Genomic DNA, 20,370 nt, shown 5'->3' on the forward strand with positions numbered 1-20,370 from the left:
TAAGGACCCTGGTTCGAGGCTTGATTCCCCAGGAGCCACATTAGCCAGATGAACAAGGTGGCACATGCATCTAGAGTTTGTTTGCAGTGGCTGAAGGTCCTGGCACACCCATTCCCTCTCTCTATCTGCCTCTTTCTTTCTTTCTTTCTCTCTCTCTCTCTCTCTCTGTCACTCTCAAATAAATAAAAATAAATAAATATATGTATATATATATATATATTTTTTTTTTTTTTAAATCAAAAACAAAGGGCTGGGGAGATGGCTTAGCAAGTTAAGGCGCTTGCATGTGAAGCCTAAGGACTCTGGTTCAATTGGCCAGATCCCAGGTAAGCCAGATGCACAAGGTAGGGCATGCGTCTGGAGTTGGTTTGCAGTGGCTGAAGGCCCTGGAATGCCCATTTTCTCTCTTTGAATCTGCCTCTTTCTCTCTGTCTCTCAAATAAATAAGTGCATACATAAATAAAATATTTAAAATCTTAAAAATAAATAAATAAATAAATAAAGGGTAGCCGGGTGTGATGGTGCATGCCTTTAATCCCAGCACTCGGGAGGCAGAGGCAGGAGGATTGCTGTGAGTTCCAGGCCACCCTGAGACTACATAGTGAATTCCAGGTCAGCCTGAGCCAGAGTGAGACCCTACCTTGAAAAACCAAAATAATAATAATAATAATAAATAAAGGGTATACTAATGAGTAGATAAGAGAAAGGGACTCGTAGAAGCTTCTGTGAAGGGTGAGGACCAGCCTGAGCCTTGGGATGGAATATAAGGAAGAAGAGCCTTCTCATTGTGCAGGTGAAGAAAGATAAATGTGTGGGCTGCCTCAACATGAGATCCTGGAAGTATCCGCTGGAGGCTCTGCCAGCACTTTCCTTTGCCCTCAGCACTCATTTGAGGGGAGCCATGCCCCCTTTCCCTGCAAGCTATCCTCCCCGTCTCCCCTCACTCTTGTTCTCCTGTTCTTCTCCCTCAGGGTCAGCGGACTCTCCCCGTTCATGGGTGACAACGACAACGAGACCTTGGCCAATGTCACCTCAGCCACCTGGGACTTTGACGACGAGGCATTCGATGAGATCTCTGACGACGCCAAGGATTTCATCAGCAACTTGCTGAAGAAAGATATGAAGTAATGAGCTGGAATCGCAGCGTCCTCTCCCCCAGTCCCTATGTGGGTGCCAGGAGGCAGGGCCACCCTTCCCCTGTGGAGCTGTGTCTTGGCTCCCTATCAGTCCTTGCTCCCTGAGAAGGGGTGGGTGGCCTCTGAGGGACCCAAACTGCAGGCGTGTGTGCACTCAAGGGTCTGGGTCTCTTGGACCTCTGTTTCCGGGTGCCAGACAGTGTATCCATCTTTAGGAAAACAGAAACCTCACTGGAAAAGTGATCCCCCCCCAAAAAAAAAACAAGGGTCACAAAGAAAAGGCAGTTCATCTGTGTGAGTGACAACTACCCTTTTAAAACAATATTTTATTTGCCGGGTGTGGTGGCGCACGCCTTTAGTCCCAGCACTCGGGAGGCAGAGGTGGGAGGATCGCCGTGAGTTCGAGGCCACCCTGAGACTACATAGTGAATTCCAGATCAGCTTGGGCCAGGGTGAGACCCTGCCTCGAAAAACCAATATATATTTAATTTTATTATTTGAAAGAGAGGGCCTCCAGCCACTGCAAACAAACTACAAATGCATGTGCCACCTTGTTGATCTGGCTTACGTGGGTACTGGGGAATCGAACCTAGGTCCTTAGACTTCATAGACAAGTGCCTTAACCGCTAAGCCATCTCTCCAGCCTATGCCCTGTTATTATCTATGTCTTGCTGAGGGGGGCGGGGTCTTTGAATCCTTGGTGACCATACAACCCTTCTTCCGGGCTCACACAAGCACAAATGACAAAGGCTGCAAACAGCCTATTGGAGAGTTCTTCTATCCTCAGATTGAATAATCTTGGTTTAGTGTTGTTTGCACATCTGAATCGCTGCCTGGTCAGGGCCCAGTTCCTTCTCAAACAGAACACAGTGGCTAACACTGGGTGCTGGCTGGTATATCTCTGCTTATGCAGGCCAGGCACATGGCCCTCCCTCGAGGCTGGAATTAAGCTGATGGCCTGAGTTTAGAGAAATAGAGGGAGGCGGGCTGAAGCTACACAGCACTGTTGGCGTGTCTGTAGTGGTGACAGTAATCAGCTAGTCACAAGGTGAGAGGCTCTGTGTGAGAAGCTCAAGCTGGAGGAGCTGCCCCAGGTAGGAACTGTGGGCGTCAGATGACACGTTCAACCTACTGGGTGGCCTCACCCAATGTAAACAGGTAGCCTAGCTTCAGTCCCCCAAGCTCTGAATGGGATTTAGCGATGGCGGTAGTTTGACCATGCCTAGAAGGGTGATGTTGACATACATGGGGTGACAGAAATGTAGAAGGAGGTAACTAGCTACCTCCGGGAGCGGGCAGGAGGCTCATCATTGGCAGATGACTTGGCACGACCCACTGTGGCTGTAGCTTGCTCCTCCCCATCCCAGGGACAGGAGAGCTGTTGGGAAGTGCTCTTAGATGGGCAGATCTGCTTCTCCCAGTACCTGACGCTTGGGCCTCTGGAGCCATCGTTAGCCATCGTCTCAAAGCCAGGCTTCCACAGTGATCATCCACATTCCACGGAGATACTTTTTGCCATCACAGTTGTTTTTGTTGTTGTTGTTTTTAACCAGAAGTAGCGTGATCCACAAAAGACTGGGATGTTGTTTGGGGACGTGTAGATTCCCTTCTATTCCCAAGATGGACAACTCCCTTCTAACAACTAAGCTTCATTCGCTGAAGATTTGGTAGAAAAAGTACTATGTATACAACTTATTTTCTCACTTGACCTTAACTTAATTCAGCAACAGGCTGCGTTGGTCTCCCCTGTGCCCATGTAATGGACTTGCCATAGAATTGATCTTCATTCCCATAAACTCTTAGTTCCCTTGGGTGCTTGGATTTTTTTTGATTTTTCGAGGTAGGGTCTCACTCTGGCTCAGGCTGACCTGGAATTCACTATGTAGTCTCAGGGTGGCCTCGAACTCATGGTGATCCTCCTACCTCTGCCTCCTGAGTGCTGGGATTAAAGGCGTGTGCCACCATAGCCGGCTGGTTTTGCTGGTTTGTTTTTGTCTTTTTTTTTTTTTTTTTTTTTTTTTTTGGTTTGGGGAATCAGTCTTTTGAAATTCTAAAAAAATATTTTATTTATTTATTTACTTCAGAGAGAAAAAAAAAAGAGGTAAATAGAAAGAAAGAGAGAATGGATGTGTCAGGGCCTCCAGCCACTGCGAACAAACTCCAGACTCATGCGCCCCCTTGTGCATCTGGCTTACATGGGTCCTGGGGAATCGAACCAGGGTCCTTAGGCTTCGCAGGCAAATGCCTTAACTGCTAAGCCATTTTCTCAGCCCCTGAGATTTTTTTTTTTTTTTTTTTTTTTTTTTTTTTTTTTTTTAGATAATGAGGCCTGAACCCAGGGCCTTATGCTAAGCAAGTGTATCTCCAACCCCTCCCACAGACTTACACTGGACAGTTCTTCGACCAGAAATTTCTATCTGATAACACTTTAAAATATCTCTTCCTGTTAGGAAGTAAGAAATGTAAATTGTAGAAATTTGAAGAATACAAGGCAGTTTGAATCATCCATAATCCCTTTATCTAAAAATCTCATCAGGGGCGATGCTTCTTTCTAGTCCTTTTGCCTAGATGTTCACACCTGATTCTTTGGATTTCATTCATCTTGTCACAATGAAAGTGAAGTATTTCAAGATGCCCAGAGCTATCACAAAGATCAAATGAGTGTCAGTGCAATTCATATCATGATTTATGAGTAGGACATACCTCTTTGAACCATAACAGGAAAAACCTGATTCCCACACCAGAAGACAGAAGAGTTCAAAGATTGTCACTCTCTCCAACTCCCTAGATGAAGAGGCAAAAAAGATTAGGCCCCCGATAGGCCCCAGCTCCAATGTAACTAGCAGAATGACCCCACCCTGGGATACGGTGCCAACCATTTCCAGACACACCTGCCCTGTGTAGCATTGACCTTCCTGGACCCCCAGAAGAAGGTCACGAGACTCCAGCCGCTCTGCCTGTGGTTAGACCCTTCGTAACGCTGACCTGTGCAGGGTCCAGTCGCTATAACCCAGACCAAAAGTAGGGAAAACCAAGCACACAATGACGCTGATCTTAGGACTGGGGAGCCCTGGGCTGTGCCTTATGTAACCGGAGTCAGGTGACTCCCCATTTCTGGTCTGGCTAGTCATCTCTTGAGTTCTGCCTCTGCTCAGAAACCCTGTAATCTCTGCCTTTATCAGAGAGCGCTTGAACTGCACCCAGTGCCTTCAGCACCCATGGCTGATGAAAGACACCAAGAACATGGAGGCTAAGAAGCTCTCCAAGGACCGGATGAAGAAATACATGGCAAGAAGGAAATGGCAGGTAAAAGATGCGGCTCTTCATATTGACTTTGTTCAAACCACTCTCCCGTCCAACTTAATGCTAGCCTCACTTCGAGTTTGAATTAGCTCCTGAAATAGTCTGGGACCAATTTAGACAGCACAGACTTACTTTCACTTAGGTCCTGAGCAGAGTCCTTTGCTCAGAAGAAATTGATTTCACAAACTTAATCCTAGAGACACCCTTAATGGAGGCTTCATGCACCCTGACCCTCCCCCCCCCCCCACAGGCTAAGCTGAGAGGAGATCAGTAAGGGAGGCCTCAAGCACCCTGATCCTCCCCCCTTAGGCTAAATTGAAAAGAAATCAGTAAGGGAGGCCTCATGTACCCTGACCCCCTCCCCAGGCTAAACTGAGAGATCAGTAAGGGAGGCCTCAAGCACCCTGACCCCCCTCTTCAGGCTAAGCTGAGAGGAGATCAGTAAGGGAGGCCTCAAGCACCCTGACACCCCCTCTTCAGGCTAAGCTGAGAGGAGATCAGTAAGGGAGGCCTCAAGCACCCTGACACCCCCTCTTCAGGCTAAGCTGAGAAGAGATCAGTAAGGGAGGCCTCAAGCACCCTGACACCCCCTCTTCAGGCTAAGCTGAGAAGAGATCAGTAAGGGAGGCCTCAGGCACCCTGACCCCCTCCCCAGGCTAAGCTGAGATCAGTAAGGGAAGCCTCAGGCACCCTGACCCTCTCCCCAGGCTAAGCTGAGAAGAGATCAGTAAGGGAGGCCTCAAGCACCCTGACCCTTCCCCCTCAGGCTAAACTGCTGACTGGCACATCTTCATAGCTGTGACTAAGCAGCACCACCCTGGGGCCTGTCTGGCAGCCCTGGAGGACATGGCCTTCTTTCTGGCTCACACATTTCCTTGTCATAGAGGAGGAAGACTCTGCTCCAAAGGAGAAGTGGTGCGATCCTTAGGCAAAGGAGTTAGCTTTGCTGTAAACCATTTTCTCACCTGTCAGGAAGAGGTAACACCCATGTGAACATCACAGTGTAACAAAAGCGAAAGAGAACACCAGTCTTGGTCTCTACAGACAGACTGTATATTGAGGGGAACAGGGAGGGGCCTCAGCTTTCCCATGGGATTGAAGGCTGAAGCATTGGGCCAGGCTGGGGTGTAAGGGTATAAGGAGGATCCCAAGAAAAACAGACTGGACCAGGTGCAGTAGATAAGGAACTTGTAGCTGTTTGTGTCCTTGTTCAGAATAGGCTTCTTCAGCCAGGAATATCTAAGGGAGGAGACCCAGATTGTTTCTGTATCTTCAAGGCCATCTAAGATAAGGGGAGTCCATCAATCAGGGAAGGTGTTGGGCTTGTCTGGGGCTGAATGCCTCTGCTGTTTCTTTATGTCCTTCTAGTCTTAGGAATACTTGTTAACTCTTTAGTTCCCTCTGGTTTCCAGGGAAAGCTATTAACCCTTCAAAAGCATTGATAAAAATTTAAACCAGGCGTGGTGGTTCACGCCTTTAATCCCAGCACTTAGGAGGCAGAGGAAGGAGGATCACTGAGAGTTCGAGGCCACCCTGAGACTACATAGTGAATTCCAGGTCAGCCTGAGCCAGAGTGAGACCCTACCTCGAAAAAAATAATAATAAATTATATGAGACCATCTCCCTATGGCCTTTAGCACAGTTCCAGGGCACAAGAGCACCCAGAAATGCCACCAGTAGCTAATGTGTCTATAGGGCTTGCCATGGACCCATTCCGTACTCTGTTTTTTTTTAGGTAACACTAATTTTCTATTTATTTATTTATTTAACAGAGAACAAGAGGGAGAGAGAGAGAGAGAGAGAGAATGGGCGCACCAGGGCCTCCAGCCACTGTAAACAAACTCCAGATGCATGCATCCTCTTGTGCATCTGGCTAACGTGGGTCCTGGGGAATCAAACCTGGGTCCTTTGGCTTTGCAGGCAAATGCCTTAACCATTAAGCCATCCCTCCAGCCCCCGTTCTGTACTCTTGCTGGTCATTGCTTTTACATCCTAGGAGGCACTATTACTGTTATTATTTCCATGTTACAGACAAACCAAGGCAGAAAAGATTAGAAAAGTCACCCAGGAGCACAAAGATAAGTGGAAACGTCAGAATTGAAACCCAAAACCTTACTCCCAAGTGCATAGTCTTGATAATGCAATAGTAAAAGTATCATCCAAGCCACATTTGATTTTGTATTTATTTAGTTAGGTTTTGGTTTTTCAAGGTAGGGTCTCACTCTAGCCCAGGCTGACCTGGAATTCACTATGGAGTCTCAGGGTGGCCTTGAACTCATGGCAGTCCTCCTACCTCTGCCTCCCGAGTGCTGGAATTAAAGGCGTGCACCGCCATGCCTGGCTCATATTTGATTATTTTTGAATTGTCATACTCCTGATCTCCTGGAGAGAACGTAGCTTCCCTGCCCAGAGAATGTATAGTGCATGGGCAAACTGCAACAAGTAGACATAAAAGGACAGGGCACACCAGGAATTATAAACTCATAACCATATATGTGAGTGTGGATGGAGAGGGGCCATTCCACCAGGATGGTTGTGGTTGTGAGGAAACGTTCCAGGGGCAAGAGCTGAAAATTTAAGCACAGGCCATTGCTGAACCCAGACAGGAAGGAGCCAGAACACAGTGGAGGTAAAGCCAGGTGGGAACTGGTCCACCAGGCTGCACTGGGCTAGATAGGAGCAGAGTCTTTATCTGGGGACTCAGGACCCTGGAACCATGGAGACAGTGGCCACTGCCCCGTGGGGCGACTAAAGTACAATTCCCTTGAAAGCCACAACTTTCCACAGAGGCTGAGAAGGGGAGTGAAAGCATCACAGGGGCCCGCAGGTGTGGGCTTTAATGTACTGCCAACCCAAGCACATGGCAGCCAGAGCTCTGCTACAGGGAAGGTGGTTCTTACTTTGCACACACCTTACCAGGGGTGAAGGGCTGGGCTGGTCTCCTGGCTCCCTCAAATGCAAGGTGAGTTGGAGCCCAGTACTGTTTACCTTCTGGAAGCCTTTAAGGTTGGAGTACCAAATACCACCACCACCACCCCCCACACACACACTTAACAAAAAGAAAAGAAAATAAATGTCTACTAAATCAAAGATTGTCTTTGTTGATGCTCCTCTGGCCAGCAGATCTCAGAGCTACTTCAAGAAAGTCAGGACAGAACTGGTGACCCAGGCCCTGCTCCTTAGAATCTTCTGCTTCTCCTTCTGCCAATTTATAAAGATAACTGACTTTTAAAATTTAATTTTTTTAATTTTTTTCATTAACAACTTCCATGATTATAAAAAATATCCCATGATAATACCCTCCCTCCCTGCACTTTCCCCTTTGAAACTCCACTCTCCATCATATCCCTTTCCCATCTCAATCAATCTCTCTTTTATTTTGATGTCATGGTCTTTTCCTCTTATTATGATGGTCTTGTGTAGGTAATGTCATGCACTGTGAGGTCAGGGATATCCAGGCTGGGGGGAAGATAACTGACTTTTTTAAAAGTCTGTGCTTCAGTTCTCATCTTGTAAATAATACTTAACCTGAACATGTACTTGCGTGGAGCTAGATCCATAACTGTTACGTTCTTATCCTTGGCCACCTTAAAGCTACACTTTTATATCTCAGAAACCAGAAACTGTGCCAAAGACAGTGGGAAGGTAAATGAATGCTCACTTTTGGCCACTTGTACCTGAAATCTATAAGAAGACGATACCAAATTGCCATGTGGACATCATAGTGACCAATGATTTGATATGAAATTTAAAATGAAAATATTGGTATTGTTTATAAGAAATAAACCTAAATATAAAGAAAGAAAGGACGGGACAGGACAGGACATGAAAGCCCTCAGAGGAGCAAGTCTAACTGGATTGAACTTGAAGAAGGTTCTGGGTTAAGTAGAAATGGCCCAAAGCTGGGAGAATGCCAAAACCCCGGGGCATAGGCTCAGAGAAGAGCTGAGGGAGATTAAAAAAAAAGGGGGGGGGGGGACTGACTTTTTTTTTAAATCTCCAGAGTCAGAGAATCATACTTTATGCTGATATCTTGATCATTTGACATGTTATTCACAGTGTCATTGGCCAGAGGGGTTTCAGGGAGAAAAAGACGAATTTGGAAAAATAACCTATTTTCCTATTTGAATCCAGGCGAAAGCATTCGGAATGACTTTTTCCATAAAATCAGCAGTTTAGGTTTTAGAAAATTGCACACAAGTTAGTCCACGAGAATATCATGCAATGGGAATGTCCCTGACGTGTAATTTCAGCTATTTATGACCTGCTGTTAAGTCGCTTTTCTTAGGGAAATCCTCTCCGCGTTTAACCTCCAACCACAGGACTGATTTAGCTTCCCTTGGAACAGGGGTTTCATCTTGAAGCAGCCAATGGAGTGAAGTGGGGCAGGAAGGAGTGGGCTAAGTCAATGGAGGGAGAAAGGTGGGCAGAACACCCAGAAACCTCTTTCGACCTGGCTTGAGACAGGGTCCCCCTTGTTTGTTTTAGTGTGTGCTGCTGGCTCTGCCTCCCAGTTCCATGGGTGCATTGGGGATTATAGACATGGGCCAGTCTGTGTGTGGCTTTACGCTGGGCGCTGGGTGATCGGCCTCGGTTCAGTAGGCTTGCGAACAAGTGCCTCTAACCACTGAGCCATCTCCTCAGCCCCAAGAAGGTATAGTTGTCATTTACATTGAGGGAATTTTACACAGACATGATGGTGAGAAAGAGCAGCAGGGGTAAGCGGAGCAGGAGAATAGGGCTTACTAGACTCAGTGTATCCCAGACTGTTCTTGGCCATCACTTAGGGGGAAAATAGACTTCTCATGGGACTTCCTTGCCCTGGGACTCCTGGTGTGTATGTGGAGCATGGATGGCTGGCTCATGCTAAGGTGACCAGCTTGCTGAAGTTTGCCAGGGACTGTGTGACTGTTAACACTGGAAGACCCTAACCCCAGGAAACCCCACAGTCCTGGGCAAAAAAAAAAAAAAAAAAAAAAAAGATGATTAGTCATTCTTGCTGGCTTCCCAAGGGCTGGAGAGCCCGGACAGACATTGCCTGCCAGGAACACTGGAAGCCAGCCTTAGCACTTGCCTGTGACACAAGGTAGAATAATGGAAACTTTACTGCATTTATTTATTTATTTATTTATTTATTTATTTATTTGGGAAGAGAAGGGAGAATGGGCACACTAGAGCCTCCAGCTGCTTCAAACAAACTCCAGATGCATGTGCCACCTTGTGCGTCTGGTTTACATGGGTCCTGGGGGAATCAAACCTGGGTCCTTTGGCTTTTCAGGCAAGGGCCTTAACTGCTAAGCCATCTGTCCAGCCCTGTTTTGCTTTTTGTCCCAGCAATTTCCAAAGGTTTGGGAGATCAGCAATCAATGTTCAGCTCAGGGAGATAAAACTAGAAGATGAGAGCTTACAGATGTATTTCGTTTCTAGTTCTGAAAGTTGTTTACTAATAGTTTTGCAGAAATCATTTTCCAAGGAATGAATTCTGACACTGATTGTACTTTTAAATTTTCCTTATAAAGCACTTACATGTCTCCTTGCTCAGAAAACCATAGGCCCAATATGCACATCTTCTGGAAAACTCCCCCACATGATACTGCTTGCTTGCGGTATATTTGTTATGCACTCTGAAAAATTATAATATTTGCCCCAGTCTGATAACTTCATATTTGTCATTTCATTACAAAATAAAAGCAAGATGACCAGCCAGGCGTGGTGGCACACACCTTTAGTCCCAGCACTTGGGAAGCAGAGGTAGGAGGATCACCGTGAGTTCAAGGCCACCCTGAGACTACATAGTGAATTCCAGGTCAACCTGGGCTAGAGTGAGACCCTACCTGGAAAAAAAAAAAAAAAGCAAGATTAAAACAAAAAAAAATCATCTCTCCCTAAAATAAAAGTAGCCTTGATCAATACCAATCCAGATGTCTGGAACTAGGAAGGCCCTAGGCTCAAGAGGAAAGAAGTTTCCTTCATACATTCATGAGCATGAATCAGTCTTTTTGGGAAGACTTATAGCTGCAAGGGGGAAAAAATATCATCCGTATTCTAACCCAGAATCCAGTCACTGAGGTCCGAAGAGCAGGAAAGAACTAACTTGCAGAAGATCTCACAGTGATCAATGAGTGGCCGGAAAACTGACCTGTTCCTGGAAGGATCTCTCAGTCTAGAGCCCTGGCATTTGCTTGCAAACCAGGATGTGTTGGAAAGGAAGACGGAGAGTGGAGAGTCCCCTGGGGTAGGATGTAGGCTGATGAGACCTTGAATCTACCTGATTAACTCCCCATGGCAAGGTAGATTCCCACGGGAAGAGCAAGGTCTCCATTCCGCAGCAGGCACGGCAAGCAGGCCACCAGCTACGAGCCTCTTCCCAGACAGCCTGACGCTGCTACGCAGTCCCAGTCCGTAGGAGCACATATATACATGCGTATACATACTCAAGCTTCTATGTAATCCCTTAACATCCTGAAATTCTTCACTTTTTAATTTTTATTTTTTTATTTTTTGGTTTTTTTGAGGTAGGGTCTCACTCTAGCTCAGGCTGACCTGGAATCCACCATGTTGTCTCAGGGTGGCCTCGAACTCTCGGCGATCCTCCTACCTCTGCCTCGTGAGTGCTTTTGAAATCGTGAACTTTTTACTGAAAGCGCAAGCTTTTCAGACAGTCCAAATTGTGAGGTTTTTACCAAAATGTATGAGTGTGTGAAATTAATTCAGGAGGCAGACGACTTTGCCAGCACAGTATGAGGATCACTGAGTGAGTGGAAGAGCCTGTTTTCTTCCTCTCCCAGAAAGGATAAGGAGCCCATCTGCTCTGCTGTGAGGCCTGCTTTGTGGGTGCCTAACAATAAGGTTATCACAGTCAATCCCACTGACCTTAGGAAAAGGTTGAGAAGCTTGATTGGAAGTTTAAAAAAAAAGCTTCAACAGGGTGTGGTGGCGCACGCCCTTGATCCCAGCACTCTGGAGGCAGAGAGGTAGGAGGATCACTGTGAGTTCAAGGCCACCCTGAATGAATTCCATCCTGAATTCCAGGTCAGTCTGAGCTAGAACAAGACCCTACCTCAAACAAACAAAAAAAAAAAAAAAAAAAAGGGAGGGGCTAGAGATATGGCTTAGCAGTTAAGTTTGCCTGCAAAGCCAAATGACCCAGGTTGGATTCCCCAGGACCCACGTAAACCAGATGCACAAGGTGGCGCATGTGTCTGCAGTTCGTTTACAGAGGCTGGAGGCCCATTCTCTCTCTCTCTCTCTATCTGCCTCTTTCTTTCTCTCTCACTCTCTCATAAATAAACTTAAAAAAAGAGGTAAAACTGTGTGCTTTGAGTATCTCTTGACCTAAATCCTATGCTTAGTTCTGATCCTTATTAGCAGAAACGCCATCCTCTCCCAAGGCCCCCTTTGGATGCTTGTCTAGCTGCCTCATGGATACCGGGAAGGAGCACCCCCTCCAGTCTCCGTTGCACAGCCAGAGACTTGTGCTGGGGCCAACCTGGGACTTTCTTGAAATCTCTTAAGTATCTGAATCCTAAACTGAACTAAATGGAACTTTGGAGATCCTCTTACCCAACACTGTCCTTAGGCGCTGCATGTAAATGAAACCCAGAGAGGTTAAGTGGCTTGCCCAAGGTCAATAAGGGGGTTTATTAAATTTTATCATCAGGACATGTGGGAGCTGTACTTTCTTCTCCACCAATTAAAAATCCTATCGCAGGCATTGTTTTATGAGAAACAGCCCCTCCTGGGCCCAGCAGCAATAAGTCTTTGGAGCTGTCTCAGCCTGCAGTTGCTTTATATAAACTATCCCTTTTATGGGAGTTGAAGCACAGAATGAAAAGGGTTTTGTCTCATGTTGACCTTGTTTAGTCACATTAACGCACACATCAGTTCTAGTCCCCATTCCATTCTCCGAACATCTTCAGACACGCTGATAGTGTGGGCTGAGCGAGGCTGGGCTCACTGCGGAGACCCTGGGTCCTTCTCCCGGCCTGGACTTTTCATCCTGAGTGCAGACCCACAGGAACCAGGGACACTGTGTAAGCGCCACCCTCGTGTCTATTTTCCAGAAAACAGGCAATGCTGTGAGAGCCATCGGAAGACTGTCCTCTATGGCAATGATCTCAGGGCTCAGCGGCAGGAAATCTTCAACAGGGTCACCGACCAGCCCGCTCAACGCAGAGAAACTAGAGTCTGAAGGTAAGGGAAACCAGCAGGGTTTTCTCCAAGCACTTCATGGGCAAAGCATTGGAGGTGGACGGGCACTGTAAGGATTTGGGATTTGGGGGTTGTTGTTTTTTTTTTAATATACACCACCAGGATACATTCAGAAGAACTTTTGGGGTTTCCCTGACAACTGCTAATGCTAGTGATTATTATTTAATTGTGAAACCTTAAGCTTAACTATTTTCAAAGTAAAAGCTATTATTTGTCTGATAGAACTAAATGATTGCCTATTCTGGCCTCTAACTTTTGTATAAAAATTAAGAAAGTCTTTATTGAAAGCTTTTTTTCTTTTACAATGGTGAGACTTTGAGACTTTTGCATATTGATAGTCAAAAAGTAAAACAAAAATCACATATAGCTATGGAAATTGTAAAAAAAAAAAATCCTTCTGTCTTCTACTGTACTTGTGTTTTCCTTTGAATAGAAATCAACTCATAGAGTCCGTGTTCCCATGACAGCATTTATGCTGCTGAAGCATGTGTGACCTAGACAGACTGTGGTCAGCAAGCCTGTCCTGGTACAGAAAGGACTAGCTCCTTGTCCAGCCTTGGTGGATGCCACCCCAGCCACCCCCACAGTGAAGGCTTTGGCTTCATGATGTTTTGGGTGCACACAGAGCTGGCTCTTCTCTTTTTAAAAAAATATTTTATTTTTATTTATTTGAGAGAGAAAGAAAGAGGCAGATAGAGAATGGGCACGCCAGGGCCTTCAGCTACTGCAAACCAACTCCAGACGCGTGCGCCACCTCGTGCATCTGGCTAACGTGAACCCGAGTCCTTAAGCCTCCTAGGCAAGCGCCTTAACCACGAAGCCATCTCTCCAGCCCCAGACCCTTATCTTCTTGAGGTGCCTTTTGGGCCATAAGACATCCCTCTTCCCCACTGCCTAGTGCTTTTGTTACCGGCAGGCGAGAAGCTTAAAGCCTAGATTGCTTTTGTGCTCAAAAGAAGGGCAACTGGCACGGCCCCATAGCTGGTTTCTCCAGAGCTTTCTTGCTGCCAGGGACAAGAGTCGAGGGCGCTCTTGCTTCTCTTCCTCTGGCCCGGAAGTAGCCTGGATGGAAGGGGGAGAACCCAGGCGCCCCTCCAGGTTGTACCTTTCCCTGAAAGGGATAGAGGCCAGGAGAAGAGAACTCCGGCCAGCTGCCGTGGCTCTAGAACCCGGCTCCTTGCTTGTCAGGAGACCTGCTGCAGCCAGAGGGTAGAGGGGACCAAGAAGTGAGGTTCTGTCCTTCTTGGGCACTGTCACCCACATTCGGAAACAGCCTGAAATGCAGCCAGAAATCCTTTTAAAAGGTGACTTCTTTTTTTTTTTTTTCGATGTGTCAGCATCAGGGAAGGGGGAGGCTGAACAGTTCTCCATTTTGGGCATAGTGCTCTCTGTTGCCAAAAACTATTTGGCAGCACACCAATTTGTCCCCAGGAGAAAGGCATGCTATGATTCACTTTTCTAAGCTGCATTATTTGCTAAATTAAAAAAAAAGAAGAAGAAAAGAAAAGTGCCTTTTAAAACTAGGAAGCTGGGGCCAGAAAAATGGCTTAGTGTTTAAGGCGCTTGCCTGAGAAGCTAAAGGATCCAGGTTCAATTCCCCAGAACCCACATAAGCCAGGTGCACAAGGGGGCGCATGTGTCTGGAGTTCGTTTGCAGAGGCTAGAGGCCCTGGCGCGCCCATTCTGTCTCTCTATCTGTCTCTTTCTTGATTATTTCTCTCTCTCAAATAAATAAAGAAAAATAAAATATTTTTTAAAAAACCTAGGAAGCTAGGGAAAGGACAGGGAGTAAAGAAATGACATTGTCCTTTTTGGGTCTTCTAGAGGATGTGTCGCAGGCTTTCCTTGAGGCCGTTGCAGAGGAAAAGCCCCATGTGAAGCCCTATTTCTCGAAGACCATTCGTGATCTGGAAGTTGTAGAGGGAAGTGCTGCTAGATTTGACTGCAAGATTGAAGGTAAGCTGTGGCCAGGCCTCTCAAGGCACAAGGGGATGGCTGCCCAGTAGGACCCTGGGCAAGTGGCCAGGTCTGTCCTACCCAGAGTGATAGGAGCAGGCAGGCCCTGAGGGACAAATGGGCAAGTGGGAACTGGCTCTAAAGGGTCACCCTCTCCTCCTCTCCTACTTCCTAAAGGCTAGTGGGCTTCATGGACTGTGCCGCAGGGCCCACTTGAAAGGTCATCTACTCACACCAGTCACTAGAAAAACACTTAAACAAGGCTTAAACATACCACCACCCCCACCGCCCGCTGCCCACAAGAGACTCTCAAGGGAAGGTTGGCGCAAATGGCCAACGATTGGACTTGGCCAGCTCAGCCGCGACTCAGCCAGTTGTGTGACCTTGAGGTCACTACTGAATGCAGGCCCCTCGTGTGCAAAATGATCATTGCACACCTGTTGGGGCCACAGGGGTTCTTGTGAGGCCACATGTGGAAAGGGGAAGCCTGTCCTTGCAGTAAAGGTAGGTTGCTAAGTGCGGAGGGAGAGCCTGGGATGTGACGTCACAGTGTGTGGGGGGGGTTGGAGCTCAGCCCATGAAGCCAATCTCTCAGTTTGCACCCTATTTTTCGGGGAGCGTCCAGGCCCCTCAGGAGTAATCCAGCCACAGAAGCCCCTGGGAAATAGTGAACTTGATGACACAAGGGCCTTTCGGTTTCCGCAGATTGCAACATGCCAGAGTGAAGAGGGGCAGAATGAGATAAGGCTCTGGCTCTCCCGTGCCAACAGAGTAAAGGGTTATCTCCCATCTCCATCTGGCCAAGGAAAGCACAGAGGCTTATTGAGAAAACTCCCCAAGGCCACTCAGCCCTGCACCACAAGGAGGGCGAGCCGTGTGTCACACTGCATGTGACCCTCCAGGACTGTCACTCCGATGCCTTTTGAGGAGATCACCCAGTGTTAGGCATGGAGAAACAATTTTTCTCCTGTGATTTTATAGTACTAAAATGCCTTTTAATGTTTTGCCTGCCATAGTCCCCTCTCTCTCTCTTTTTAATACGTGTTGCCTTTGGTAATGGTGAAGTCCTCAGACATGGGCATTCTGCAGAAGTTTCTGGAGTCTTGCTCCCTCACCACTGTCTGAGTCTTCTGAAGTCACTCCCTTTTTCCTTTTTAAATTTGAAAACATTTATCAGATCAGGACTGTCGTCTTTTCTCTCTGGGATTATCTCCCTTGGTATTTGCATAACTTATGTTTATTTTTAAATTTTTTTTTAAATTTTATTTATTTATTTGAGAGCGACAGACACAGAGAGAAAGACAGATAGAGGGACAGAGAGAGAGAATGGGCGCGCCAGGGCTTCCAGCCTCTGCAAACGAACTCCAGACGCGTGCGCCCCCTTGTGCATCTGGCTAACGTGGGATCTGGGGAACTGAGCCTCGAACCGGGGTCCTTAGGCTTCACAGGCAAGCACTTAACCGCTAAGCCATCTCTCCAGCCCTATTTTTAAATTTTTAATTATTTATTTTATTTGAGAGAGAGAAAAAAAAGGCAGATAGAGAGAGAGAGAGAGAGAATGAGAGAGAATGGGCACACCAGGGTCTCTGCGGCAAACAAACTCCAAGATGCATGCGTCACCCTGTGCATCTGGCTTACATGGGTACTGGGAAATTGAACCTGGGTCTTTAGGCTTCACAGACAAGTGTGCCTTAACTGCTAAACCATCTCTCCAGCCCTTGTATAACTTCTGATTGGAGCCCTGATGAAAAGTTAAAGCCTATGGATGCTGTTTCTGACAAAAACAAAATTATCCTTGTAAAGAATGGTAGAATTTAGCCAGGTGTGGTGGCACACACACTATCCCAGCACTCGGGGGGCAGAGGTAGGAGGATCACCAGGAGTTCAAGGCTACCCTGAGACTACATAGTGAATTCCAGGTCAGCCTGGGCTAGTGAGACACTACCTCAAAAAAAAAAAAAAAAGAATGGTAGAATTCTTACATTTTATGTGTAATTCTATTCTGCTTACCACTGTAAGTTTTTTCATCTGAAAATACTTCTCCAAAATTTAAGAGCAGGTTGGTTGTGGCATACGATAGGTTAAAAAACATACAAGTGTCGGCCGTGGTGGCGCACGCCTTTAATCTCAGCACACGGGAAGCAGAGGTAGGAAGATCACTGTGAGTTCGAGGCCACCCTGAGACTCCATAGTGAATTCCAGGTCAGCCTGGGCTAGAGCGAGACCCTATCTCGAAAAACCAAAACAAAAACAAAAAAACAAAACCACAACAACAACAAAAACAGGCAATGTTGGTGACAGATATATCAATACACTCTTTTAAAATATTAATACCTATATACTTATGTGTTGGTATGTCATGTATTTTTGACCCTGAACATGACTAATACATAAATGAAACCAGCTAGTGAGTTCCAGCCCTAACTGCAGGCATAGATTACCTGCTTCAATATCAGATTACGATAGGCTTTCGTTTTCTCAGCAACATTACACAACCACATTACTCAACCACTTACTCTAACTGATGCTTTATATACCTAATATTTACTTTATTGAGTTATAATTTATATGCCCTAAAATTCACTCATTTTAAATGTAGATGATTCATCTGATTTTCACAAATTCACAGTCATACAGCCACTAACACAGTCAAATTTTAGAATATTTCCCATCCCAAACGATCCCTTGTGCTCATTTTTTTCTTGCTTTTAATTTAAATTTGTTTAAGTTAGACCTTGCTACATTTAAACTTGAAACCGTTTTTCATCCAATATGTTTAGATATGTAATTGGAGTAGGGTTAGTATTACAAAAGTGCCCCTTAGCTGGGCGTGGTGGCGCACGCCTTTAATCCCAGCACTCAGGAGGTAGAGGTAGGAGGATTGCCGTGAGTTCAAGGCCACCCTGAGACTCCATAGTGAATTCCAGGTCAGCCTGGGCTAGAGTGAGACCCTACCTTGAAAAAAATCAAATAAATAAATAAAATAAGATACCCTACCCAAAGCTGGGAGTGGCACACACCTGTAGGTCTGAAGCTGGGCATCTGTAAGCTGGAAGCTACTCTGGACTTCCTACCAAGACCGTATCTCAAACAAAAACACAAAAAAAAATGACCCTGGGCTGGAGATATGGCTTAGCGGTTAAGCGCTTGCCTGTGAAGCCTAAGGACCCCGGTTCAAGGCTCGGTTCCCCAGGTCCCACGTTAGCCAGATGCACAAGGGGGCGCACGCGTCTGGAGTTCGTTTGCAGAGGCTGGAAGCCCTGGCGCGCCCATTCTCTCTCTCTCCCTCTATCTGTCTTTCTCTCTGTGTCTGTCGCTCTCAAATAAATAAATAAAAATTTAAAAAAAAAATGACCCTACTTGGTGTTTCAGATATGAGTACTTATAACACATGCCCGTACTCTAATATAGATAGCAAAACAAACCCTAACAGCCAACACTATAATTTTGTTGTTGTTGTTGTTGTTTTCTAGACCCAGTTAGTCGACAGAGAGAGTTTAGGGATCGCTTGTGTGGGTCAATAACAGCTTCTTCAATCTGCGCTCTCTCCCTGTGATGCAGGGTACCCGGACCCAGAGGTGGTTTGGTTCAAAGACGAGCAGTCCATTAGGGAGTCTCGCCACTTCCAAATAGACTACGATGAAGACGGGAACTGCTCCCTGATCATTAGCGACGTCTGCGGAGATGACGACGCCAAGTACACCTGCAAGGCTGTCAACTGTCTCGGCGAAGCCACCTGCACGGCGGAGCTCATTGTGGAGACCATGGAGGAAGGGGAAGGGGAAGGGGAAGAGGAGGAAGAGGAGGAGTGAAGCGAAGCCAGACAGAAGCAGTTTCTAAGTCACTTTTAAAGGACTAATTGTTTAAAACTCAAAAACAAGCAAACAAAACTCAAGCTAGTAAAAGCACCCGGTGTGATAGGTTACCTAGTTAAGTCATTGTGGGAGCTGGTTCAGCACAGCGAGCAGCCGTACCTGGCAGTGTTATCGATGGGCATTCATTTGAATTAGCTGGCACCTTAAGAACTAATGCAGCTAGATTTCATTTAGAGGAGAACGCACGCCAGCGACTTTGCCAACTGATTTTAGAGGGGGAAAATAACCAAAAGAAATATTTGTCTGGGAAAAGGCATGCATTTCCCAACTGACCACTCACTACAAAGCACTACAAGGGCCCTGGGCATCTCAACCCAGAGCCCTGGAGACAGAAGGCCCCTCTCCTCCCTCCCCCTCTCCCCCACCCAGAGAGCCCCTCTTCTCCCTCCCTCCGTTCTGGAAGGAGTTGAGCCCTGCTGACTTAGGAGGCACACTCCATTCCAGACATAAGGCAGACAGTCTTTCCATCTCTCCCCCGTTCCACCTGTCAGCTTTTCTGGATCTGAACTTGTCACGAGTTCTGTGCGACATGAACTGTGCTTCTTAGATTCTGGAGACAGCTCCCTTGCTCATGGATGTTTCAGGCTTCCTTAGGGAAATAAAATCTTCCTTCTAAATCAGTAGGAAGTCTAAACTCACCCCCTCATTGCAAATGTCTAGCGGCTTCATACATTTGCATGAGAACCCCGGGGTGGGGGGGAAAGAGGGGGGCAAAGAAATCCTTGCTTTTCTTCTTAAACCAGCCTGCTTGTGCGGTCAAGATTTCTATGTCTGGCTGTAGGAAGTCCAGTTTGCTGAAATGTTCCTTTTAATTATTTATTAGGCACTAGGAAACGGATGAAGAACTGTAGAGCTCGTGTATTGTGGAATCTCCCTTAAGACAGCCTGAGTTTAGTACATCTTCATTCTCAACACCTTCAAAGAGCTCAGCCTGCCTTGCCGGTTCCCCAGTTATTTTCCTTCTTTGAATGCGTTATCCCTGCCTCACCCTCATCCTCGAACTAGATCCTTGGTCCAGATGAATGCACTCAGACTTGCATCTTCAGAAATGTTTAACTTTCTCTCACTACATCGGCACTTACATTTTTCTTTATGAAGCTTTCTAAAGGTCATAAACAAAGACCATAAACTGATACCCCTAGTGCATTTCCTCTGTGTGTGCGTGTGTGTAACATTCCAAATACTTTTTCACTGTTTGTAAAGTATAACAAGTTAATATTTCAAAAGACTTTTTAAGAGTTCCTCAAAACCAATTTTAAATTACTTCTGTGCAATCCTACGCAGTATCAACATTAGAAAAGAATTCATCTTTTTATCTTCCATTCTATTTTAGCTGCTTTTTGCTGCTAGTTTCCAATTGCCAGTGTTTTTCCTATCTTTGCTTTTCAAACAGTTAACGATATTTTTCATTATAGCCACAGTATTGCCACAGTTTATTATAATAGGGGGATTTTAATTTGATAGAGCATTCAAAGTGTTTTTCCTCACTCTTCATTGTGTTTTGACTATAATCCTTGCGTGTATGTTGTGTGTGCATGGGTGGTGTATACATGTGTTTACAGGTTAATGCCTTCTTGGGATTGTGTTAATGTTCTGTTTATTATGCCATCAGAGTGATGAATGAGAATGCTATGACTGTAGTTAGCTCACAATTTTTAAATAAAGAATACCACAGTACATGCTGTTTGTCGATCTTTATTAATAGTTTCTTTTTTCTCCGTGCCACCAACTGTAAAGTCTGCAGACACGTCTTGGTAATTACAACCAATGACTTAAGGTCACACTTGTTTTTACAGCGGACCTGATTTACACATTTAGTTCAAAATCCCACTAAAGCATCAGTTTAATGTCATTACATTCTATCAGGGTATTTCGTGCAGTTTCAGGAC

At 46.0% G+C, this 20,370-nt stretch overlaps 1 protein-coding gene across 2 annotated transcripts in view; it reads left to right on the forward strand.

The window, feature by feature from the left end:
* Window positions 1–20,158, forward strand: part of Mylk (myosin light chain kinase) — a 350,277-nt gene extending 330,119 nt beyond the window's left edge. For both annotated transcript variants that reach the window (XM_045146900.1, XM_045146901.1), the window contains 5 exons: window positions 972–1,124; window positions 4,319–4,442; window positions 12,503–12,632; window positions 14,475–14,606; window positions 18,168–20,158. In XM_045146900.1, the coding sequence (XP_045002835.1) occupies window positions 972–1,124; window positions 4,319–4,442; window positions 12,503–12,632; window positions 14,475–14,606; window positions 18,168–18,418 (790 nt within the window). In that variant the 3' untranslated portion in view covers window positions 18,419–20,158. The remainder of the gene's footprint in view (window positions 1–971; window positions 1,125–4,318; window positions 4,443–12,502; window positions 12,633–14,474; window positions 14,607–18,167) is intronic.
* The last annotated feature ends 212 nt before the right edge of the window (window positions 20,159–20,370 follow it).

This window comes from Jaculus jaculus, chromosome 4 (assembly GCF_020740685.1).
Source record: "Jaculus jaculus isolate mJacJac1 chromosome 4, mJacJac1.mat.Y.cur, whole genome shotgun sequence".
Lineage (NCBI taxonomy): Eukaryota > Metazoa > Chordata > Mammalia > Rodentia > Dipodidae > Jaculus > Jaculus jaculus.